The sequence below is a fragment of the Cricetulus griseus genome, chromosome 2 (assembly GCF_003668045.3).
Source record: "Cricetulus griseus strain 17A/GY chromosome 2, alternate assembly CriGri-PICRH-1.0, whole genome shotgun sequence".
Classification (NCBI taxonomy): Eukaryota; Metazoa; Chordata; class Mammalia; order Rodentia; family Cricetidae; genus Cricetulus; species Cricetulus griseus.
Window position 1 is genome coordinate 42365152 of NC_048595.1, and position 25886 is coordinate 42391037.

The 25886-nt window shown below is 47.2% G+C and overlaps 1 protein-coding gene across 5 annotated transcripts in view; it reads right to left on the reverse strand.

Annotated features, from left to right (window-relative positions):
• Glis1 (GLIS family zinc finger 1) overlaps nt 1-19517 on the reverse strand; it is a 186358-nt gene extending 166841 nt beyond the window's left edge. For all 5 annotated transcript variants that reach the window (XR_004768183.1, XM_027402383.2, XM_027402380.2 and 2 more), the window contains exons 1-2: nt 19384-19517; nt 18199-18499 (exon numbers count right to left, since the gene is read on the reverse strand). Coding sequence is in view for 4 of the 5 variants with exons in the window: in XM_027402383.2 (XP_027258184.1) it covers nt 18199-18457 (259 nt within the window). In the remaining variant the exon portion in view is untranslated. The remainder of the gene's footprint in view (nt 1-18198; nt 18500-19383) is intronic.
• Between the last annotated feature and the right edge of the window lie 6369 nt (nt 19518-25886).

The following is a 25886-nucleotide window of genomic DNA, read 5'->3' on the forward strand; positions in this document are numbered from 1 at the left end:
GGCACAAAGCCTGTGAGGGAAGAGGGGTGGCTGTGAAGACAGGATGCCGGGGCTGTAGATAAAAAAGTGGATGGAGGGGGCTGGAGAGATGGCTCAGAGGTTAAGAGCACTGACTGCTCTTCCAGAGGTCCTGAGTTCAATTCCTAGCAACCACATGGTGGCTCACGACCATCTGTAATGAGATCTGGTGCCCTCTTCTGGTGTGCAGATATACATGGAAGCAGAATGTTGTATACATAATAAATAAATAAAATCTTTAAAAAAAAGTGGATGGATGCACAAAAGGCAGGGAGGCTGGGCCTGGACAGTACCTGCAGCCCTGAGCTCACCCATCCAGACTGGATCATTTGGGGGTGATTTCCTCATCACTGTGTGACAGACTCAGTTGTTTCTAACCAGGGTAGGGCAGAAGCCTGACCATGAATATGACCGAGGGCTGGGGCTGAGGGTGTCTGAGAAACAGGGTGACCAGGCTGAGAAAGGAGGAAGCATGGACCCCAGGAGTAATGAACAGTGGAAAGTGATGGGTCAGGGCAGCCAACATCTTCAAACAGGCATAAGATGGAAGGCGTAAGCAGGTGAGGAAAGCCCCCAGCCTGGAGGAAGGAAACCAACCAACGAATAAGGATTATACAAATGGCTATCTGGGCATGGTAACACACGCCGTTAATCCCAGCATTTGGGAGGCAGAGGCAGAGGCAGGCGGATCTCTGAGTTCCAGGACAGCCTGGTCTACAGAGTGAGTTCCAGGACAGCCAGCGCTACACAGAGAAACCCTGCCTCTAAATAAATAAATAAAAGAATTGTATAAATGGAAACAGGAAGGCAGAGAATAGGGGGAAATGTGGTTTAATAAAACCCCAAAATACTGTATACATCAACAGATGGAATGCAAAAGCGAGCCACATGAGACCAACAGGGCGATTTTGCAACTTAAAATAGCCCAAGTGAAAAATTAAAATGGGAGACCAGGTTCAGGAAATTCTCAGAAAGCAGATTAAAAAGACAAAGAGGTACTAGGGGAAAGACAGGAGAATTAAAAGAGTAATAGAAGAAGCAAAAATGTACAATTAGTGAGAGTTCCAGAATATGACAACAGAGTAATAGAATTGGGAAAATTAAAAAACAAACAAACAAAAACAGAAAGGCATGACTATCCAGAAATAAGGGCCCACTGAACACCCAGCCCAGTTAAAGAAAAGCCCACACCAAAGCACATCATTGAGAAATTCCAAAACACTAAAGACACAGAGTACTTAGAAACCTAAAATACAAACGACTGAAGGGATAGAGGAGGGGCCTAGAGAATCTGTACAGAGTCTGGGCCAACACAGAGCAGGATGTCACAGCAGCATGGGGCACTGGAAGACACGCATACCATCTTCAAAAGCCATAGGGTCAAGCCCCTCAGCCAAACCACCCTGGTTTCACAACCATGTCATTTAACATCACTGCGTCTCGGTTTTCTCATCTGTCAAATGGGCATCATTACTAGATATACCTACTTCCTTCTGCAGGTTAGAAGAATGAATTAATTCAGACAAAGTCATCAAAACAGTGTGTTAGCTCTTATTGACGCTATCAAAATTGAGACAAATCAGGAAAACATGCCATAGCAAACTGTGGGGTTAAACCAAGAGAAAGGAAAACACAAGGTAAATGGGGTTTTTTTGTTTGTTTGTTTGTTTGTTTGGTGTCTTGCACCTGAACACCTTCCTTCCACTGGGAAAATTACCTTATATGGTGAAGTCCCCCCCTCCCCCAGTTCACACAAAGGAGCATGTGCATGCACACACATGCACACTTTTGACGTGGAAACCCCAAAGATGCTAACAATGTCAGCTTCCCTTTACTGCCCATGCTGCAGGACAGCCCACAAGCCACTTCCCTGATTTTTCTTTCCTATGGACCACCATTTGGGAAACTTCCATTTTAATCTAATCATTAGATGACTGACTGCACTCTCCCCTGTAGAACGTGAGCCCTGTAGCCACAACCATGGCCATGGCCTGTTCCTTGGTACCCTGGCAACTAGAAGCATGTGTACCTCACAGCTCAATTAAAATTTGTTAAGTTACAAAAAATTAAAAATACTTGTGCCAGCCATGATAACACATGTCTATAATCACAGCATTCAGAGGCAGAAGGGTTGCAATGGAACTACGCAGTGAAACCTTGTCTAAAACTAAAAACAGCAAAGCAAGGACATAATGCTAATCAGGGCACTCCGATTAGGAGCCGGTGAGATGATTCAGTGCGGAAAGGCGCTTCCCACTAAGCCCGATGACCTGAGATCCATCCCAGGAACAGACACGATGGAAGAAGAGAACTGGCTCCCCAAAAAGGTGTTTTCTGATCTTCACACAAATGCTGTGGCACCCCCCTCCCATACACACACACACACACACACACACACACACACACACACACACACACACACACACACACACAGACTCACGCACTTACACTCTGATTAGAACATGACTCTAGGAGGATAGCTCCAAACCACACTTACATCCCAAATCAAGACAGGAGCATCAGCTGCTGCCCTCGCCCACCACAGCAGTGTGCAGCACTGGACTACCTGCAGTGGGCTGGAGGTACCACACCTGCTTCTTCAACCCTGGCAGGAAGTTCTGAGACCCACTCAGAATCCTTATACTAAAGTCTCTTTTCTGCTTTCCCCACCCAGGTTACATGACAGATGAGGAACCAAGATGCTCAGGGAAGATAGAGAAAAAAAAGAAAAAAAAAAAAACTCTCAGAGAAATCCTCCAGACCAGATCGGGATACGGGAGAGAGAGGACAGACATCTGACAGGGTGATGGAGTAATTAGAGAAAAATACAAGACCAAGCAAATGAAAATGAAAACAACCTGGAAAATTAGAGGTTCCCAAGGTGCATGGCTTGATTACTTGATTGACGTGTCCCAATGACAACAGGCTCCAGACACACTGTCACTGCCCTGTCCAACTCTTCCCGATCCCCCTTTTCAAAATTCCATCTGCAGACTCACCCTCTTCCCCACCTCTGTAACTACGAAAGTTTGGGAGCTCCGCAGACACTGCAGGTCACTCTCAGATCTCAGAACATTTTTCAGTCCCAAGGACTCTCCGTTCTAAGAATGGCCTGGGTTTAGTAATTAAGATGTCCCTCACTGATTAATAATCTCAACTCCAAACTCCACTTTCAACTAAGCTCCTCCCCTTGAAACCAGGCAGAGAACGGGCTCTTCCAGGTCCCTGACTGTCCACTGAGCAGCAGGGAGAGTTGTCCTCTAGACTGCAGGCTGGGCACCCAGTGGTGTCACTAGGTCACTTCCTGCGTCAGCAGACAGCTGTGACCCCTCTGTACCCCATGAGACACTCCCAGCCTCTTCTGCCTGGCAAGCACTCTGGAGCCAGGCGGGCTTGACAACAACCTCTAGAGAAGATCTTCTGCTCACTGCTAGCTATAGGCCCCGCCACAGCCTTCTTTCTCTCTACCGTCACAAATGGATCCATCCCCCTGTTCCCAGTGTGGGCCTCTTACAGCCAGTCCCTTAAGCTTCATAAGGAGATATCCTTTCTGCCACTTGACATGAGTAGAAAGAAAAATCCCCGCCATTTGCAACCATTAGTAGAAAACCCCTCTCCTTGGGCTCTTCCATCTCTATCCTGCCTCCTCTCAGGGTCATACTAAGCAATTCCCTCAAACCAGAGTGGACTCCCACTTCAGAATATTGCAACCAGCACCACCATCATGCCTGCTGTCTTAGGCTTCTACCAGACCCAACGAGACAAAATCTCATCACACACAGCCCCAACTCCACACTGGTTCAATCAAATAAACTCAAGGCCCTAAGCCAAGGAAGCAGCAACGGCAGTGCCGGTGGGAGACCGGGGCTTGAGAGAACTAAGTCTTCATCGGATGCAGCAGAACGTGGGCAGTGAGGGCAACACCGCAGCCAAGTCTGTTTTAAATTAAGAGACCTAATCCTTACCTTGGACAAGCTGCTTTCCTTCTCTAGTCTGTTCCCTCACCTGCAGACAATGACAGATACACCTCCACAGGACTGCTGGAGGAATCAAAGGAAGGGTGTGGGGGGTGTGCTGAGTCACTAAGGGGGGGTACTCTGTTAATAGTTTTGCGATTCTAGCTGATATGTATGGAAGAAAATGCTAGAAAATAACTAAGCAAATCCAAGGCAGAGCCACCATGCCACACAAGCTCACATAACTGGTGCCCCCTGGAGGCAGACCTCACTGCCACCCTGGCTGAGAGCTGCCTCTCCGGGCTGGCTGCGCAGACCCAGCTTCTCTGCAAAGCTTTATCACACAGGCTTATTTTAAAAGCTATGTTTGGCATGACTTTGTTAAAAATAATTTTTTTTATTTTAAAACATTAATAAAACAAGTTACTGCAAATAGCAGTAACAACAAACAATGGGACCTGGTGAGTGACAAAAAACAAAACAATGAAGATAATGGCAAAGGAAAATCTGGGCAATTTAACTATAAAAAGAATTCTTAATGCGTTTCAAAACATCACAAAGAACTCGTTTAAGCAGCAGAGTCATAAAAATGTGAACAGACATCAAGAAAGGCAAGCTCTTAATGACAGAAGAAGGCGGATTATTTATTTATTTTAGTGGTACTGAGGTTCGAACCTGGAGCCCCACATGTGTTAGGCAAGCACTCTGTCACTGAGCTACTAGAAAGCAAAATACTCAGCACGAGAGACAGGAACTGTGAAAACACCTTCAACATAGGCGCCGCCTTACTCGAAATCAGACCAAGTCAAATGAAAGGATCACCAGGTGTGGCTTCCACCTTCAAGTGAGGAAAGGAATTCTGAAACCCAGGTGAGGATGCAGGCGAATGGTCTCTGAGAAGGCGCTGTCTGCAGTTGGGAAAATTGATTTGATTTTTAAAGGGGCCATCTGCCAGGTGCTACTACCCAGCAGCCTTCGTAGCTCCCACACAGAACCCCGCCCAGAGAAGACACCAGAAACTCTGGGGAAGACCTGCAGGAAGATGTGCACTCCGGCTTCCTCTCTCTACACTAGCAGACAGTCTTAACAACTCTGCACATGTAGCTGGCACATACCTGTTTGTCTTCAGACACAGAAGGTAGCTGTGAGGGGCCAGGCAAACTCAGGAGTCACTAGTGTAGGCATGGGGTGTCAGACACAAGTGAAAAAGCAAAGAAATAGGGGCTCCCTAAGGACCCCTTTGGCGCTTCTGAATTTGAAACCATTTTAATGTGTCACCTATTCAAAATAAGCTAACCAACGAAATTTAATACATTTTTGGATGCTTACCAAGAGTTTTAAGAACATGGAAATGACTATGTCAGAATTGCTAACTTTACAAATAAGTGTTTAAGACTATATTCAGGATATATAATATCTCAGTAATATAAAAATATACCGACATACTGGACATGAACAAAACTGAAAAGAAATAAACCAAACTGTAAGCAATAGTCACTGCAACGAGTGGGATTATAAACCAAGAATCATTTGACATCTTTCTACAGCTTCCAAACTTTCTGTATTACTTAAATGGGTGGGGGTAAAAGGATTAATAAATTAAACTATCTTCAAAGGGCCAGTCACCTCCCAAATAAGGATTAGGAGTAAGGCCAAGCAATTTGCTAGCAGTCGGAAACAACAAAGATAGAACCAGATCCCACCACTGTTAAGTGCTGTGAGTCTGCATGCTCACAGCTTGGGGACAAGCTTACAGAGACCACCACACCCTCTGGGCTGCTTTCCTCCCACCAGGGCCTGCTCACTCAGTATTACCTCTCTGGGAAGCCTGGCCAGGTCTCTCATCACTACAGATGAGAACATCTCAGAGTTCCATGGACTCTGAGAGCACAGCAGACAGAATCTAGGACTCACATCTGTGTCCCCAACAGGAGCAAGGCTGGTATGTCCCCCTGCCCACCATATGGCCAGATGTTCCCAAAGCAGAGGCAAGGACACAGAGCCTTGCGTATGAGAAAGCATCAGGAAATAGACAATAAAGAGAGAAAATTCCACAACAAAAAAGCCTAGTGCTGTCCAGCAGAACTGTCGGCAAACACAAAAACATTCCCAAGTCTCACTGTCCATCATGTAGTTAGAACAATTTAAAGATTTAATTGTTAAGTCTATGTAATTAATCCAAATGGCTGTAACTGTTTCTTTCTTTCTTTTTTTTTTTTTTTTTTTTTTTTTTTTTTTGCTTTTTGCTTTTGGTTTTTCGAGACAGGGTTTCTCTGAATAACAGCCCTGGCTGTCCTGGAACTCACTTTGTAGATCAGGCTGGACTCAAACTCCCAGAGATCCCTCTGCCTCTGCCTCCTGAGTGCTAGGAGTAAAGGTGTGTGCCACCACACCCAGCAGCCATAACTATTCTTAAGGAGGAACAAATGTATATCACAGGATACTCGTGATATTCAACAAAAGGGTCCATTTTTTAAAAACGGTGATGGAGTGGCTGGCAATGCCTGTAAATGATGGCTCTAGAATACTGAAAATACTGGTTAAGATTCTGAGGGTCTCTAGAGGCTACAGAACTTCTACCTGCTTGGCCAATATCAAACAATGGCTAGCTCCCTGGCAAACAGCTCCTCTATATTCTCAGTGAGTGACAACCAAAGCCTCTGAAAGCAGCTTATAGAGCAAGAACTAGTAAGAGGTTAGAAGGAGGGGCACTGGACAAGGCAGCCCCCATCTAGGACAGACTGTACTAGGTGGGCTCCACCTCCAGCATCCTGATAAGGACTATTCTGCAGATCCAAGTTCTCGCTTGTCTTCACAGGACTCCCTCTGAGGTCAAGCCTCCCTCGCCTACTGATCTCTCCCATCCTGACCCCCATTGACCTTCCCACAGGCCCTGCGGGGGGGGGGGGGCAAATATGTCCATGTTATTCTGAGCAAGCCAAGGCTAGGTCATCAGCTGACACCAACTAGAGGATGGGAGCCTACTTAGCAAAGAGACTGAGGTGAGAGCACGCACAGGAGGGCTGAGACCCCAGCGCTAAGGAACTCTGCAATACTCACCACCACCTGCCTGCCAGGCTATGAGCTCTGTGAGTCCACCACAGTCCAGGGCTAGACCTGACACCTGAACCACAGGTGTTCAAGCAGAATAAAGCTTAGAAATCTTCAGTGGAGAGGAAAAGATCACCTTGCCAGAGTCCTGTAGGAGTCCATCCTCTGAACCAACTCAACCTGTGAGCAGAGACATGCTCATCCCAGACCCCACCCCTTAGGAGCACCCTGGAAAAGAAAATCTGGAGCTCAGCAAGACTGCCTCTTCCTGGGAGAAACACCAAAGGGTGGTCAGGAGATGAAGGCCAACGCTAACGCCGGTTGAAAGGGGTAAGTTTCCGGAAGATGGGGAATGAAACTGAAGGAGTGGCTTTACCCCAGGAGGCAGTAAAGAGCAGGTTAGCCTGCAGCCATCACTCCACGGCTTTGGGTCACTTGTCCCTGCTAGCCTGTTTTCCGATCTGTAAAATGAGGAGGATGACACCCACCTCTCAAGAAGCAAATGGAGAAAACTAAATGGCTTCAGAGACTTACTCCCAGCAGGGATCAACAAATGCCTGCCTGTCAATGCCACAGAGGCAGGTGGCACAGGGCTGTGACCAGCAGACCAGTGGGAGTACCTTAAACTTGAAAGGAAGAACCAAGAAAGTTCAGCAGGATGCTGGAGGCAGACAGCAATTGCCAGCCCAATAAACCAGGGATGGGGGGGGGGTGTCGGCACCTCTGGAACCCACCCTACAATCAAGCCCCCTCCCTTCCTATGAGACACCAGTCACTGCCAGCTGCATGTGCATCTTGGGCTGACTCAAGGCCAGTACCTGTTATCAAGTTGAGCTAATGCCACCCACATCCACCTCAATGAAGAACCTCTGTCCCTGACCATTCTCCACCCGAATGTAAAAAACCAAGATACCGGCCGACCAGACCCGTGTTCTCCACAGCTGGAATTCAAACCTTAATCAGACACTAATTGCACCCGAAAAAGACAAAGAGTGAAGTAAAGGTGGACCACCACAGCGTGGAGGAGACAGCAGCAATCGGTCAGCCTGGGAACTAGGCCCAGATCTGCCTCACAGAAGGACCCAGACCCAATCCTGCTCTGCAACAGACGCACCTGCACGCGCTAGTCCCTTCTCCATAGCTCTACAGACTTCTTCTCTCACTCCAAGTCAACCCTCTAAACAGAAATGGCCCCCACTTAACAGAGGAGGGAGATGAACCGAGTTCAATGAACCTGCACAATGTGTAGTTCTGACTCCAAATCCCCACGGCCACCTTTCTCCAAGTACTAGGACCCCTCTCAAACTTATATGTCCATAAAGTCACAGGGGTCAGAAAGTCAACACCATACAGGAGGTCTACCTAATCTTGCCTGAACTGGACCTAAGTTTCATATGGGGGCACTAATCTTCATCCATCCTGGCAGTGTCTGAGAGCCACCATCATCTATTCCAGGTCTTAGCTCCAAGACCTAATCTGAAGTTCTTCATCTTAGGGAAATCGGGGTCACATGTGTAGCAACCACCAATTATTGGCTCATGTGCACATATGTTGTGTGTGCATGTGTATTTGCATGTATATATTCATGCTTATGTGGATGGGGGTGCATATGCTCATGTGTAGAGGCCAGAGGTCCATGTTAGGTTTCTTCCTCTAATGTTTTTTGAGACAGGTTCTCTCATTGATTCATCAAGACCAGTTAATCAATGAGTTCCTGGCACAGAGTGGAGTCCTCTACCTGGCCTGTAGCCTGGCCGCTCCAGGGACTTGCAACCATAAAAGTCTGCCACCCTGAAGTCAGTGATTTCCAACAAGGAAGGGAAAGGGCAGCCCTGAAGAGTGGGAAGACTTGCCAAGGTCACCCAACAGGCCAAGAACGAGCTCACTGTGAAGACCCCAAGACGGCCATGGAAAGAAAACAAGAATGTCTACCTCAGAGGATCACTCAGCACCTCACTGGAGCACCAACATGCAGAGAGCATTTGCTGGGGGCCAGAGTGACGGCGCCATGGTTAAAGGCTGCTCTTCCACAGGACCCAAGTTCAGTTCCCAGCGCCCACATAGCAGTTCACAGGCTCCTTAAACTCCACTCCAGGGGATCCAGTGCCCTCTTCTGGCCTCCTCAAGTGCTGCACTCACATGCACATACACATGAATCAAGAATAAAATCCATCTTTCTCACAGAGAGCCTTTGTATGTCCATCCTTAGAGAAAGAAAACAGGAACATCAGACACTCTCCTTCACTGCCCAAGGCTCCCTGAAGGCAGCAAGTGGGTCATCACCATTTCACAATTTCTTGGCCACCTGTTCTGAGTCATGTCTGTGCTTGGCATGTGGGACACAGGGACAATGGGACTCCATTCCTGTCCTCAAATCTACCTGAGTAATAACTACCGCAGAGTGTGGACAGGTTTAGGTGGAAAGAGGACTGGGGAAAAGAGGCTCCTAGGATGAGGTGGCTCTTAAGTTGGCAGGAAAGATTAAGTAGGGTCAGCATGGCAGAAAGGAAGGAGGCAAAGCCATTCCCAGAGGTCCCCATGCGATTTACAGCAGGAGCCACAGTGACAACAACTGTAATTATTAATGAACATTCATCAGGAGCCAATCTGCTTTATACACTTATACCTGTGTCAGCCCATCATCCCTCATCACAGCCTGCTGAAATTTTAGTTGTTATTATCTCCAATGTATGGATAAGCATGTTAAGACCACTAAGCTTCAATATGAACCTGCTCCATAGCCACATCCTCAACCAATACCTCAGACACTTGACCAACACTCCAGGTCAGACCTAGTGCTAGCACAAGGGTATAAGATTGAGCATCTTAGCATCTCTGTTTCCTCCCTTGTTCCCCAAGATGACTTAAGGATGTACAACAATGAATAAAAGAAGTCTGTGGTTTGTAAGGAAAGAAGGGCAGAGAAAAACTCCGCTTAGGGGTACACAACAAGAAAGTCTGTACTGCCGTGGAACTAGCAAGAGAAGACGGGAGCCAGCCAGCAAGGGTCCTGTTTTCATACTGACCGACAGGTCAAGACCGTTAAAGTGCATGTCAGGAAAGTCTGCAGGACAAATCTGTGTCTGCCCAGACACAAGCCTATACAGCTCTGCTTGGAAGACACTAAGCGACTTTAAAAGAGTGCTTGAGATTAGGGTGCACTAGACCTCTTTAGGGAACTGCTCCATCTGCAGGCATGAGCTGTCTAACTGTCTAACTAATGCTCTTGTGTCTAGGAAACTTGTGCCTAGGCCTAGCAATATTAGAAAGGTCTTAAACAAGAAGTTCCGAGGATTCACAGTCCAGGATGTCGACTTTCCATCCATCCTGGACCCCCACCCCTCCAAGTGCCCCAGTCTGCCTGAAATCATCCCCTCTGAAGGCCCCACGAGAAGCTGCAGTGCCGACATATTCTCACAAAGCGCTACGTAAGTACAAATGACTGTTTGATCAATCATTTGGCCTCAGCGTGGGATTTGGTCGGAATTAAAGCCATCTGGCTGAGGGGGGGCCAGAGAGAAGGAGACAAGCAGGCGGGAAAATGACCCGCCCCCTCCCCCCAAAAGCATTGTTAAAATATAACGGGGGAAACCAGTAAAGTCTGTGCTGTTGTTTCAGCCTAAGCCACTTAATCCTTCAGCACATAAAGCAACTGATTTTATGACCTTTTCCCTCTAAAAAGTAAATCAGAAGACGCTGCCTTGAACTCAGAGATCCCTGAAACACACTGCTCATCCCTCCCAGTGAAATATCCTGTTTCATAAACCTTCCTCGAGACACTTGAAACTGCGGATCACTAAATGCCTCGCTTTAGGCATCTGACATTCCAGAGAATTAATATTTAAACTTATTATAGGGAAAAAAGAATTGAGTTTGGTTGAAGCATGAAATATTTAATAGTGTGTCCAAATTAGAACCCTATTTTGTTTCTCACTGGAAACGCCAACGATATTACCTGGGCTTTGCACTCAAATGGGATAAGATGCACAACAGTACTAAGATTTAAAAAAAAAAAAAAAAAAGACACAATTTCAATCTTTTCCTTTAGAGGAGGGAGGTGAGCCAGGCTTCGGGAGTGGAAGCCACCCAGTTTCATTTTATAATATACTTAAAATTATATTACAATTATTGCCTGCCTTGAGGAGAACATGAACACCATCCAATCACCTAAAACTACTGCAAAATCTCAACTACACGGAAGCCTGGCCCGGTGCTGGTCTTCATCTAGGGAAGGGCTGCCTGCCGCTCGTCTAGTTTGCTGTGCTCACTAGGACAGAACTATTAAGTGGTTTGGGATAAAAATTAAGCTCCAATTGACACAGTGGATCCTGGCAGCCTCTGCCGGCACGTGTAATTTATTTACTGGGTTGGAAAGTCGGCAGAATACATCATCAGCTCTTATACAAACTTCTACTAGGTATTAAATACCCAGCGCTCAGAGAAGTAATTCAGATGGTCCAGCAGCGTTCCAAAGTAAACCCTATCCCCAGCCCTCCCGAGAGCTTAAAACAGCAAATGGGATCTGTCTTACTCAAGTCCAGCTCATGGTCCTTGGTTTCTTTCTAGAGCTCTATTTTCCAGCAATTTAAAAACAAAAGCAACTGCGTCTAAAGACGTAAGGTGGGTGGTGGCAAAAAGACACAAATAGGAAGGGCAGGAGCCATATCCGTGACGCTGCTCCACACGCTCCCTTTCAGAAAGTGTCAACACGGGAACCAGGAAGGCTCCTGCAGTACGAATACACGGAGGCACACGTACAAGCAAGCGTACAAGCGTCTCATGAACATATGTGTACAAGGCCAGACTCAGCCTGGAAGGAGACCTCTGGGCTTCATCTGATCAGCTCATCACTTGACACAAAGGATCCATTTCTAAAACAAATTCTCAAGGTCAGTTAGGTCCCTGGTGTGCCCACACTGGCAAGCCTACCTTTATCTTACCAGGTGCTAAAAACAAAATGACTACTTCACGGATCCCTGAGCCACTGGCCTCTGCAAAAAATTCTTCCACACCATGAGATGGCCTCAGCCAGGGGCTATAACCTGCAATAACCCTGGGTGGGGTGGGAAGGCGGGGATCTGCCCCTGCTACAGAGAAGGAAGCCTCCATGGCCAGCCTGAGAGTCCTCACAAGACCCCAGCTTTTTGAGGACACAAATCACACTGGGAACCCATCTCCTCCCAATGTTGCAATGGGGGGTGGGGAGTGCAGGGGGCGGGGAGCAATGCATAAGCAAGCAGTCAGTCTTTCCTAAGACCTCACTTTGGCCTGCTAGCTGAGAACTCAGTAAGGGGAGCCCCCGGGGGTCTCAGACAAGCATAAGGCACAAGTTCTATAAAAGCTGTCCCACGAGAGTACATGCTTTAGGAGGAAATACCGGCCTTACTTTCAGACAACATGGTTCAAATGCCAGGCTCACTGCTTCCTGCCTGCCGAACCTTGGACAAGGCACTTTCCTAGCTCGTTCCTCCATCGGCAGAATTTAGAGAACGCCTCTTCGCTTTCCATGTAGGGGTGCCCATAGGGGTGCCCATCATGATTAAATGTACTTACAGCTGTACCACGTCTGGCCTGGCACACAGTAGGCGCTCGATAAAGGTTAGTGTGCTTCTCTTTTCCTTTCCCGTCTACATTCACCTTTGTCGGTCAGGACTTAGAAGGCTCAGTTAAAAGCGCTAGCCTGGCCTAAAGATGAATATAGACTCTTTCAACGCCCAGGATCCTCCCAACTCTCCAGGCTTAGGTAATGTGGGGTCCTAGGGATTCACAGAACAAAAGGGATACAGATCATCCAATCTTCCCATTTTACAGAGGGGAAATAAAGGCTCAAAGCAAAAGGCCTAGTCCGTGTGCATCAAAGTTGCTCTATGATACATGCGTATGCTCCAGGCAGTTCAACCATAATGGCCAAATGAATGCAGGCCCTACAGGAAATGCATCCTTCAGTTCTCAAGCTAAAGGCTCTTCTCTATGCATCTGACTCAAAATGCTAACTTTAAAAACACGCCACAAAATGCTAACACAATCCTCCAGCTCTGCCGGAACCTTCTGAAGGAACAACCGCTTTAGAGTTTAAGGGGGAAGACAGGAAAGGAGAAAACAGATGCATCCAGTGACTGGAAACTATAAGACCCCTGGGTTAGAGCTTCGTTCTCTCCACCCCCACCCCAGCGCAGCAGTCTGTTTTCTTTCGGTTTCTTATAAATAAGGCTTTAGGAGACCCAATCGGCCACAAAACAGCCCCCTCCCCTTCTGCTTTCCTTACTCAGTAACTCAGCTGTCAGTGCCTGGACTTTGCTTCCAACGCTGAAGACTTCTTTTTTTTCATTGTAAACTATTAATTTGGGCAGCAGTGGTTGATAAACAAGCAATCCATTTTCAACGGTTAGAATCATAAGCAACCGGGAAGACGACAGTACAGATACTTCACAAGTCTGAGGGTTTTGTTTTTGTTTTCTTCCTGGCCTAGAATTACAGCTTGTGCTTTTTGTATTATTCAGTCAATCTTTTCAAAGCCCACTGCAGTTTGTTTGATTTTTTTCTCCCCCTTGAACTGAACATTTTGTGCTTTTACTCACAAGAATAAACTAGCCCCTACCTAAAGACACAGCATGACTCTTGAGGCCCAAACTAATTGCAACTAAAATCTAGTCTGGAGGAAAAAATATATTAGCAAACCACGAGTGATCATTTAACTTTGATTTGTGTGTGTGTGTGTGTGTGTGAGAGAGAGAGAGAGAGAGAGAGAGAGAGAGAGAGAGAGAGAGAGAGAGAGAGAGAACTCACCACTGTATCAGCTTCAAATTTTCAAAATAAAAATTCTCTTCTTTAAGTAAATGCCACACACAGTTAGTGATGGTCAGCTTCTAAATAGAGTCTGTTTGTTGGTTTTCCTTTCTAATCCTATCCAAAAAAGGACTGAAACCCCTATTCCAAACTTAAGTTTCTCCTCTCCTCTAGGATGCTAGCCAACCTCCATGAAATAAAACCGAAGAAAATGATAATTATGCAACCTTCAGAGCAAAACATAAGAATATAGCTTTCAAATGATTCATGTATTTATGCCCGTAATGAGATTTTAACGCACTTTAAAAATAAGTGTGCTGCTTCACTTGGCTTCTCACGCAAATGAAATGAGGGGAGATGAGTAACTAAGACGGAGCAGTTTTCTTTTCAAAGTGTGGAGAAAAACCGCATATAGAAAAAATCACAATGACAGAGTAACACACCCTATGAGATTACACAGTCAAGGGGGTCCTGAGACCTTGGGCCAGCTAAGTGCATTGCAGGTAAACTTCAGAAAAACCAGGCCCCAACTAAGGCATGATCTTAAGTGATGGTTCCCTTTCCATTTTGCCATCCAAGTCTTAACAGCTTCTAGAGAGGTTAGGAGGCAGAAAAAGGGAGAGAAATTCTAGCTGCACAAAATTGGAAGGGAATCTTCAGGAATTATATTTCCGCTACATATCTATAAAAGATTTGTCGGATACATAACTCTTGCAACTATAGATGCAACATGTTCCTATCTAGTTTGTATACACACACACACACACACACACACACACACACACACACTTACACACTTGTTTCTCTTTGTCTCACTGAGCCTGACATTTGGCCAGCAGGTTTCCCCCCGCTTTTTTGAAACCTCAAGCACTGAAAAAATTTGGATCTGATTATTTCCGGATCCCAGGACCAGCACTTTAAAATGGATGAAATGCAAAGCAAATTGCCCACCAGAGCCAGAGGGGGAAAATACTTTAAAAATAACTTACACCTTTCTATTACAGATGTGCTAGCCTTTCCTGACCTCCTTGGTACATGGCAGTAGTTTCCTGATGGGCTGGAAAAAAAAAAAAAAAAAAAAAAACCCACCAGATAGCACACTGAAACCATCGTGCCCAGCTCCACACCAGCAAGCAGCCTGACACCCAGGCACACAGCCTGTAATCTCTCTTCTTCTTCCTCTTTTTCGTCTCTTCTCCTTTTCTTCTTTTTGTTTGTTTGCTTTTAAGCTACAAGACTGACTGATTCTGGAAATTTACAACCATGTTACGGGGACCGTTTTTACTAATGGCAGAGTTCACATTTGTGTCGATTGTCAGTCTCCCTTTTTGCTCCTTGTGTACGTACATGGTAAAAAGGGCCCAGGCCCACTGAGTTGCTGCGAATTAAACAGTACCATCACTATCCAGTTTGGACAGATGGGATCATCTGGTAAACTACAAAGTCTTCTACACACGGCATAGAGACCATTACCAATTTCCAACATTTAAGAGAGGAGACATACCAAAAACAAACGCAATTAAATTCTCTGGGTATGTTTGGAAGGCCTACTTACCAAGGCCAGCTCTAAATTCAAGGGTACACATGGAGATGGTAGAAGTTTTGGAACCATAAAGACCTAGAGCTAGAGGCCTCAGGAACTGCCATCCACTGTCCTTAGCTGTGAGTAAATCCCAGAACCTCCATGCATCAATCTACAAAAACAGGAGTCAGCTTCCCAAGAGCCAGAGCGTGCCCCATCCAATACAAGCACACAAGAGATCTGTTCCCGCAGAAGAGCCCACGAGGCAGACAAGAAGTGCACAGATACATTCTGCACACTCCAGAGCAGGCCTCATCGGCCATGGCCACAGAGCTGGCCTCCAGCTAAAACCCAGCTGCTTTCCTTCTCAGGACTTACAAGAGTGTCAGGTGTTTAATGATAATTTTAAAAATGCAGAGTTTGGCAATTTGGCCTTCTCAGCTGTTTGGAATCTGGATAAATGGGACTTGGCCATAAACAGATAGTGATTCTTATCACAAACAATGATGACGTTAGTCCATGATGTCACCCCATGCCTAGTCCCTCCCGGTCTAGACCTGGAAATATGCATTAGTTCAATCTCTTCATGTGCTTAAGTTCTGTCCAAGGCAACAGGCACATCATTTGAACCCTGACCCCACACCAAGCATTGCAGTCTTCTCTGGATTCACTGGGTAGCAGAGACCATGGAAGACCCAAGGCATAGCACCTCTTGGCCTCTCCTGGCCATTGCACCAGAAGATGTACCCTTCACATTTAATATATAAAAATCAAAGTTTTTTCACTCCTCAGTCTGCTGCCTTCACCTCCAGTATCACTGTCCCTAGTATGGGTGTCCTGCAACTATAAATAAAATACTACCTTTTCAGTTTCTTACCTGTTTTACTGACCCTGTGATGGACCTTATCACCTCCACCCAAATAAAAACCCAGAGTCTGAGAGCATCAAACACATTACTATCTCGGTCCTAAAATGGGCGAAGTCTGTCTCAAGGAGACCAGAGGCTCAGAGCGGTGAGTTAACTTCCCTGTCGTCCCACCCATGGCAGCTGGTATCTTAGCACTTAAAGCACAGCCAATAAATATGTTTCAATTGGTATCTCTGCTAGTCTGTTTCTAATAAGCCTGAGTGGATGGGGCTCGACGGCACACATGCAAAGGGTTTTGCGTTGGGGGGGGGCACTGTTTTGGTGGGAGATCCTAGACGGTGTCACTTCCTCAATGATGTTCCTATGAGAGCACCCTGAGAAGACTGGGAGGAAGCCGCTCCTCTCTCAGACTACCTGGCCTGACTCTGAAGAACATGTGAACAGACTTTCCTCTCTCTAACCCAAAGTTATACCAGAGCTCCAGCTCCCAAAGCTGCAGGTGGTACCCCACCTGCGGGCCTCAGTGTTCTCACCTTTCAAATGGGTGCCATATACTCTACCTCAACAGCCCCACAACTGTGAAGAAAGACAATTTAGAAGCCACTGGGAGACTGTAACCAGAAAGACCAGCTTAAGATACAAACGGTCTGCTTCTCCCATCGCTTTCCCCTTCCAAATGTAGCCCCTGAGTTTAAGACCTTTTATATGGGGTGATGCATTGTGGGTAAAACGTAATTAAGGTTGGCAAGGATGGAAGCAATATGCTAAGCAGAGTGCTGCAATGCTTCCAGTCAACGATGAAACAAGGGTTGCACGATCTGCCGAGGATGCGTAAGAATGGACCTTTTATGAAACCCAGCAAGCCAGGGAGCCCCTATAGCAAGCATTATTAACCACCACCCTCGTTTTTGTCTGGTAAGGTTCCTCAAATATGCATCCCCGCAAAACTATTCTATAAGCATTTTCCCCAGTTTCATTCTCCTTTAAAAAAATTATCTCTCCTGGGAGAAGAGACTGAAGAAGGGCCTCTCCCCTAAAAGTCAAAGAGAACCCTTTGCACACGTATTTCTTCCAACCAGGCTGGGAATGGGAAGCAAGCTGACCTAAGGTGTCCAGCTGATGTAAGAGGGTCTACAACTATAAAAGGCTGGTTTTGACTTCTTTGTAAGCCCTCTGGGAAACGGATCAAGGGGTTCTGGGGCTGCCACAATCAAACCCCAAAGCTGCTGGTTCGGCTAATTGGGAATCAAAGAGCAGAATAGCACATCCCTTACCAATCTCTCTGATGTCTGGTTAATTATCTGTTAACATGAAACCTATAAATGGTAGGTCGGTAATAATTAACTACGATTGGGCGAGTATGTTCCGGAGAATACCAGCACCTGTCCCTGAATTTGCCCGTAACGGGTTCTAAGCTTGCCTTGGCTTCACCAAGCACAGAAAAACCATTTCTGAGTCAACATTTGGACCAGACTAGATTACAGACTCAGAAAAACGTCCGTCAGGAATCACGAAATCATCTGGCATAATAAATTCCTAACTTGACAGATGGGGAAACTGAGGTTCCTAAGGGACAGATCCTACCGAAGTCCTCTGTTCTCTCTTCTTTTTCAGAGAGACTGGGATAGTTCAAAGTATGCCTTCAGCTGCTTAGAAACAATTACCAGACACAGAAGTTGATACACTAACATACAATAAAATTTTGACGTTTCACACGACTTTTATCAGAAACACACAGAAGCAAAATTATGTAAGGTAAGCTTTCTATACACATTTCCTCCCAAAACATGCCTATTTGACTTAAATTGGATGCTTCCAGGCATCGGTTTAGACTGACAGGCGAGTCCCAATCAACCGCAGAGATACTGAGGAACTAAGAAAAAGTTCCACGAAGTTCTCCAGAGAATCCCTAAAGAGCCAGCCGCGCCGGCGCCCGCAGCCCGGACAGACAGACCTCTGCTTGCCCGCGATCAGCACACTGGTGCGGTCCGACTTACCCTTGCCGCCGCCGGCCTTGGACACGCCATAGTCTCGAGGGCTCCGGGGGCGGAGGAGGTCGTGAGCGCGTGGTGGTGGTGGCACCGGCAGCCGAGGCAGCAGGTCTCGCGGGTTTCCGTCCCCGCAGCCGCCGCCACTCACGGCAATCCTGAAGGCCATGTGCGCTCCCAGGCCGGCGGACCCGCGGCCCGGGCCGGGCGCACCAGGGGCCTCCTTTGGCCTCTTGTCCGAAAGCGCCTCGGCCACCTCGCAGTGCATGGCGCCGGGGCGGGGCGCACGGCTGGGGGTCGCGCCAGGCTCCTGCGGAGGGGAGAAAGCACCGGACTTTAGAATGCGGGAAGCTGAGCCCTCTGCCGCGGGGACGACAGTTTAAGCAGTCACGTTCTACTGAGTCCTGATCTCAAAAAATCTGTCAGCGTCACCACACCAACCCCATCCCTGAGCCACCTGACCCCGCGCACTGTGGTCACCCCCCTCTAGCTGCCGTCGCCCTGGCCCCCACGTTCCGAAGGAGCATCCCGCGCCCTAATCCACTTCCACCCAGGGGCAGCCCTCTTCGGACGAATGGCGAAACCAAGGCCTGGGGTGGGATGGGAGAGTTTCTGTCCGGAGTTCCCTAAAGGGACAGAGAGAGGGCAGCAGGGCTCGGGGACAGCCGGACTGGGCTCAGATGGGCCCCTGATTGCGCACCTCCAGGTGCTCCGGGGCAGGCTGAGCAAAGCTCGGGCACCGCACGCGCACCGCCGCGGGGTACGCACGCAGAACCCCCGCGGGCCCCGCCGCTCGCCAGAGGCCAGGCTGAAGACGAGCGCGCACGCCCACTGCGGGAGCCCACAAAGCGCACCCGAGACACACACATCCATGAACCCCGGCGCGGGGGAGCACGCACAACCAGCGTCGCCCACGCGCGCCGGCTCCCACGCACACTCGCCCGGGTCCATGCACGCGCGCTCCGAGACCATTCATGCCACACACTCCCATTCACCGGCTCACACTCCGCAGCGCCGGCAGCCGCCAGTCTCACGCCGGAGCCTCGGCATCATCTCCAGCATCATTCCCGCGAGAGCGAGGCCTCGTGGGGGGGGGCCCAAACTCGCCTCGCCCCTCGGCGCGCCCCGCGCCACCCCAGAACTCTGGGATTCGGACACCGCCGAGTCCCCGGCGCGAGCCGCGCCCCTTCTCACCTCGCCGCCGGTGCAGCGGCTCGCGGGGCGCACAGCACGGCGCGCCTCCTCTGGCGCCGCAGCCCCCGCAGCCGCCGCCACGGCCGCCGCGTCCTACGGGGCGACACCCGGGGCGGGGCGGCCCGCCGCTGCCCACAACCGCTCTGGCCGCGGCGCTCGGGGGCTGCCGGACCAGGCCAATGGCGGCGCGAGGGCGTGCCGCTCGCCTGGGGGCCTGGGCGGGGCGGCGCGCGCCCGGGCTGAGGTTTTGACAGCGGCCGAGCCCTGCACGCTGGCTGCCGGAACTCTGCCGGACCTTAAGGCGCCGGGAGGAGGAGAGCCTGAAGGCAGAGCCAAGGCAACCCGGCCTCGTCCCCTCCCGGGCGGGCGGGCGGGCCGGCGGGATCCTGCTTCTCCCCAGTAAATGGGAATGGCAGTGCCTGCTAAAGCGGAGGTAACAGATGAAAAAGTGTTTGACAAGTTATTTTGTTTTGTTTCTTCAGACTAACCGGCTCGCACTTGAAGAAGTCGCACAGATTTCAGGGCCAGTGAAAAGGAAGGCTGGTATCCGAACCCAGGCCTCAGCCCACTTCCTCACGATTTGACTTCTGTGATGTTTTCTAAAAAGGGTCCATCCGGGGAGAGTGGATCTCAAAGTTCCCCTGTAGCCTGTATTCGTCTCTTTCTTCGTCCTCTCTCCCTCATCCTGGCATCAGGGTCTCAAGACACCCTGCAAAATGTGTAAGATGACAACGACCTGTCCAGAGAGCCTTGCCTGGCTTTTAAACTGTTTGAGTATGGTCTCTGGCCTCAGTCTTAAAACTGGGAAACGTGTGGAACTCCTGCAATGGGCCAGGTTCACAGACTGGGATTCTACACATAGGAAGATAATCCAAGCAGTGTTCCCAGAATCTTGGTAAAACAAGATTTTCCAGTCACAAATGTTAAGATTTAATTTCTGACCTTATTTAAAGACTTACAAACAGCAACGTAATTGGAAGAAGTACCCTGATGTTTTACTCAAACCCACCCCCACATTCATGGCCAGCCACAACAGGGTAGGGTGTGGCAGGGCAGGCTTCCCGACTCCCACACCAGTGTTTTTACCATTCATGTTAGCAAGGGCAGGTGTCAGCGGACAGTGCTGGTAATGCACAGGCCCAGAGATGCAACAGGCACCTCAGAGGTCTTGCTGCCTCCTGGGAATTTGTTATTTCGGACTGTCACTTTTAGGACAAGATGGAAAAGAGTACCGGCTACCCAGTACTAGAGAGTCCCCCCTCCTACACCACCCCCTACTTGTGAAGTGTAGGTCCTGGGTCTGGCCAACAGGCATGTGGCTTTAGAAAAATAGCCCTACTTAGTAGTTTATCAGTCAAAACAAAAAGCAGGAAAGCTGGAAGGTCTGGCTTTGCATATCCTGCCCTACTGTGAGGCCAGGAGGTGAACAATCTGTTCCCTCACACACACCAGCCATTACAGGCATATAGCCCCAACACACACATACACACCACCCAGACACATACCCCCAACACACACACACACACACACCACCCATTACAGACATATACCCCCAACACACACACACCACCCATTACAGACATATAACCCCAACACACACACACTACCCATTACAGACCCATACCCCAACACACACACACAGTACTGCACATTTAGTTCCTACTGAAAACATTTGCCAGATGAGTCACTTAACCAACTGGACAAGCAGGCAAAAGCGCTCCAAATTTCCCAACACAGTAACAGCTCCTTTACTTATTCTTTACTGCATCCCCACCTTTGACTAGACCTTGGATTTGAAGCTAGGGACCTTGTAAGCACTCACAGAAATGGCACAGCAGGTAGCCAGGCAAAGTAGTAGGCTAACTGAGACCTCGATTCAGTGGACCTCTCAAACACTTCTTGTGGCAGAGCCTTTTTGCGGATATACAGGTCTGGTGGGCTTCTGCACACCTTTTCTAGAAGGGAATAAAGGGGCCTGTTAACAGTGATTAAGGGTCGGAAGACACAGGAAGCCTGCACTTTTCATTTTTATATTTCTCTAAATGTTGGTATTTTCTAACAAGATACATTATCTCTTTACCTTTTCACAAGGATTAACTGATTATGGGGTGTATGTTTTTTCTTCATACTTTCGTCATTAACACTCATTAATATTTTAATCAGAAAGAACAAAAATATAAGAGCAAACAAAACCTACTATTCACTTCAGCAAGGTAGACCAGAGCTTCTTAAAGCTTTCTACTTGTAACCCCATTTCACCTGAGAAAGATTCACACAACCGCAGGTATATGTATTTTTCACACTAACCAAGTTCAAATGCCGGGCCTGTACACAATCTGTCTACTGGATGTAGACACCTGGATTAATCTCCCAAAGCAAATCATTTTTCCTACTCTTTCTTTTGACGTTTACTGTTGTACCACCTACCAGGTGAATGACCTTTGTCAAGTCCCCAAATAAGAAACCTGAGCATCATCCCAGGCCCCTCTTCCCCCCATCCTTGCTATATTTATTCCTGTTCACAATGCTTCCATCCATCCTCCTCCTCCTAATAAGCCATCTTCCACAGTGGTTTCCCCATCAGTCTGAATGCAGAGCTGGCCCTGGTACTTTCTCACTGTAAACGTCACCAAGTTTCCAATGACCTTATAAATAAAATTAATGGTTTTTTTGTTTTGTTTTTAAAGATTGATTTATTCATTGTATGTTCATGACTGGTTTTCCTACATGTGTATGTCTGTGTACCACATGCATGCCTGGTGCCCACAAAAATCAGAAAAGGGTCTCAGATATCCTAGGACTGGAGTTGCAATGGTTGGTTGTGAGCCCCCATGTGGGTACTGGGAACTGCACCAGATCCTCTGCAAGAGCAGCCAATACTGTTAACCATTGAGCCATCTCTCCACTCACAAAATCAAGGCTTAAAAAAAACTAAGTGTGTGCATGCCTATGTGTGTATATGTTTTTATGCACACAGGTGCACATGTGCTATAGCATATGTGTGGAGGTCAGAAGACAACTCTCGGGAGTCCCTCCTTTTCTACCACCTTGTGGGATTGAACTCAGGACAGATCGTCAGACCTGCATGCAGGTATCCACTAAACAGTCTCCCTACCCATAAAAATCATGTAAAACATGGAGGTCAGAGGACAACCTGTGGGGTTGAGTTCTCTCTCCACCATGTGGAAGTCATCCTGTTTCGTTTCACAGCTGGCACCTTTACCCACGGAGCCAACTCAGTGGTCTTTAATCAGAGTACCATTTAACCCTTAGTCCTACCTAACTAGAATAGTTTTCATCTAGAACCCACAGCTTACCTGGATGCCTTTATAGCTGTGGTTTTGTTTCCTATGCTAACACGGTTCCCTCTTATCCACATTACACATTTCTACCCACAAGTCATTTACTACCCAGTTCAACTGTCTTTTTTCTCTTCAAGCTTTTCTCCAACCAGGATTATCTTCTCCATGCACTCACTCAGAGCCCTTTGCTTGAATCAGTCTTAGCACCTTTCACACTGTTTTAGCTGTTTAACCATGGAAGAGTCCTGCAAAGGCAGAGGTAGTCTTTAACGTGTATGTCCCCAAGACTAGAATTCCATGCACAGAGTCAGCATGGAACAACTGGGTTATTAAAGATGGGCCACTATTTCACTTGTGCCTGCATGTCTAGGTAAGGACTTCTCCCTAGAAGAGTTACCCCCCCCCCATATTGTTTGTCCAGGAGTTCAAGCTTACATTCAGAAAATGGATGAGATAAAAGTAGACTCCTGTACCCGGGAGCTTCAGGAAGAGGAGGCAAGGGATACTCCACTGCTTACTCTGCCTCTACTGTTTGCACCTGCTACGTGCCCTACACGTGATCTCATGCTGTCCTGACAAGGACTCTGAGATAAGAGGCTATCGTTCTTGTTTTATAGGTAAGGAAATAAAAGCTCAAGATTAAGAAATTTATCAAAGTTCTCATAGTTCAGAGTGTCTGACTCTGTGACCAACTGATTTTCAGGAAGTGTGCCATAACCACTCACTGAAGAAAGAATACTGTCTTTAACAAATGCTATTAGGATAACAGGATAACCTCATGCAGAAGAGTGAACCCTTATCTCACACCATCTACAAACAGTAACTTAGGATGGACCAACAACCTATGTGAAAAACAGTAAACACAGAGATAAGTCTTTACTTTGGGATCAACAGTGCATTTTTTTATGTGACTCTAAATACATGAACAACGGAAGAAAACCTAGATAAACTTGACTCCATCTGGGCTGGAAAGATGGCTCAGAGGTTAAGAGCATCGACTGCTCTTCCAGGGGTCCTGAGTTCAATTCCTAGCAACCATGTGGTGGCTCACAACCATCTGTTATGAGATCTGGTGCCCTCTTCTGGAAGCAGAATGTTGTATACATAATAAATAAATAAAATATAAAAAAAAAAAAAAACTTGACTTCATCCAGAAGATGGTGAAAAGATGGCTTAGCTAGGTGCTGCTGTGCATGGCTGCAGCAAGAGAACTTCTTGAGTTCCAGAGTTCAAGGCCAGCTTGGGCAATAGAGTGAAAGTCTGCCAAAAAAAAAAAAAAAAAGAGGGGAGGAGGGAGAAAGAGTGAGTGAGAGAGAGACAGAGAGAGAAGAAAAAAGAAAGAAAGAAAAAAGGTGTGTGTGCTGACTGGACTATGGTGGTGCACGCCTTTAATCCCAGTACTTAGGAGACAGAGGCAGGTGGATCTCTGTGAGTTCAAGAACAGCCTGGTCTACAAAGTGAGTTCCAGGACAGCCAGGGCTACACAGAGAAACCCTGCCTCCAAAAACAAAATAAAAAACAAACAAACAATCAAAAGATAGGTGGGTAGGTGTGTTGACACGGGCCTTTAAGCCCAGCCTATGGAAGTCTGAGGCAAAAAGACCAGGAATTTGAGGCAGGCCTGGGCTACAGTGTAGGACCCTATTTCAAACAAACCTTCCCTGAAAAGAAAAAAGTCTTAAACCCAAATTCAATCCAATTTTTAAAAATGGGCAAAGGCTGGACCTGATGCACAGACCTGTAATCTCAGTTACCTGGAAAGCAGATGTAGAAAAATACAGAGTAAATTCAAGGCCAGCTTGTATGGCGTTGCTGAGACCCTGTTCCAAAATAAAAAGTGAAGAGGTTTGGTTGGGAATGTAGCTCAATTGTAGAGAGCTTGCCTAGCACACAAAGCCATGGGCTCAGTCCTTGAGACTGAAAAGGCGGGCAAGCAAAAGATCTGAATTCACATTTCACCAAGAAGATTCCCAAAGACTTTAAAAGATATCCAACATCACTAGTCATTAGGAAAATGAAAAAACACAATGGAACACCACTCTAAATCTGATTTTTTAAAAAAAATGGCTGCAAAGGGGAGATGGGAGAGGAGGGAGGACATATTGATACGGGAACCCTCATCCATTGCTAGTGGGAATGTCAAATGGTCCAGCCACAATGGAGAACGGTTTGGCAGTCCTTCAAAGACTTAACATGTGATCCAGTAACTCCAATTCTAGATATAAATCCAAAAGAACTGAGAACATAAGCAAATGCATGTGTAAGAGTGTGCACTGTGGCTCATTTCCAATAGCCAGAAAGTAGGAGCCACCCAAATGCTCATTAACAGATGTTCTGATAAACTGTTACAAACATACAGTGGGATGTAGTACACTTTCCAAAGGAAAAACACGTGGTTCTATTGTGAATGGGCCTCAAAAAACATGCTAAGTGCAATAAGCTAGACATAAAAGCCCTTAAATTATGTAGTTCCACTTATATGAAATAATCAGGGTTTTTTTTTTTTTTTGTGGAAACAAAATTCAGAAGGTTGACTGTCAGGGGTGAGAAGATGGGGTCAGGGGGAGTCTGTTTACTGGGCATGGGTTTCTTTTGGGTCCTGAAAAAAAAAAATCTGGAATTAAGTAGAGGTGACATTTGACAACACCAGGAATATGTTAAATGCCACTGAACTGCCCACTTTTAAATACTTAATTACATGTTATGTGAGTATCACTACATTGAACCATTTTTTAAGTTACTAAGAACGAAGTGTGCCTGAGTCCAAGGCCAGGACTTCCATCACTACACTACACATTTGCTGGGAATGGCCCAGAGCAAGGCTTCTATGGTGGCTGTGATGCCATCCAGACGGGGGACATAAACAAGCCCATCTCTGATTCTTGAATGCTACCCCTGCCAAATAAAGATGGAAATACTTGACCCAACAGGGCAACCAGAGACTTCATGGCTAATACTAATTTTAAGGCAGAAAATAAATCAAGCCAGAAGATGAGAGATGGTCAATATTAATAAAGTGCCGACCCTGCTGCTACCATTCAAGTATCCATCTAACAAAGATGCTGTGTGCCTCTCTCTGTGTGCCCAAGTGCCCACACTTCCAGCGAATCTTGTCTCTGCCCATAGGGAAGTGCCTACTGTGTCTGGCTTCTTCGTGAGTTTTGGGTATCTGAACTGAGGTCATCAAGCATATACTTTGCC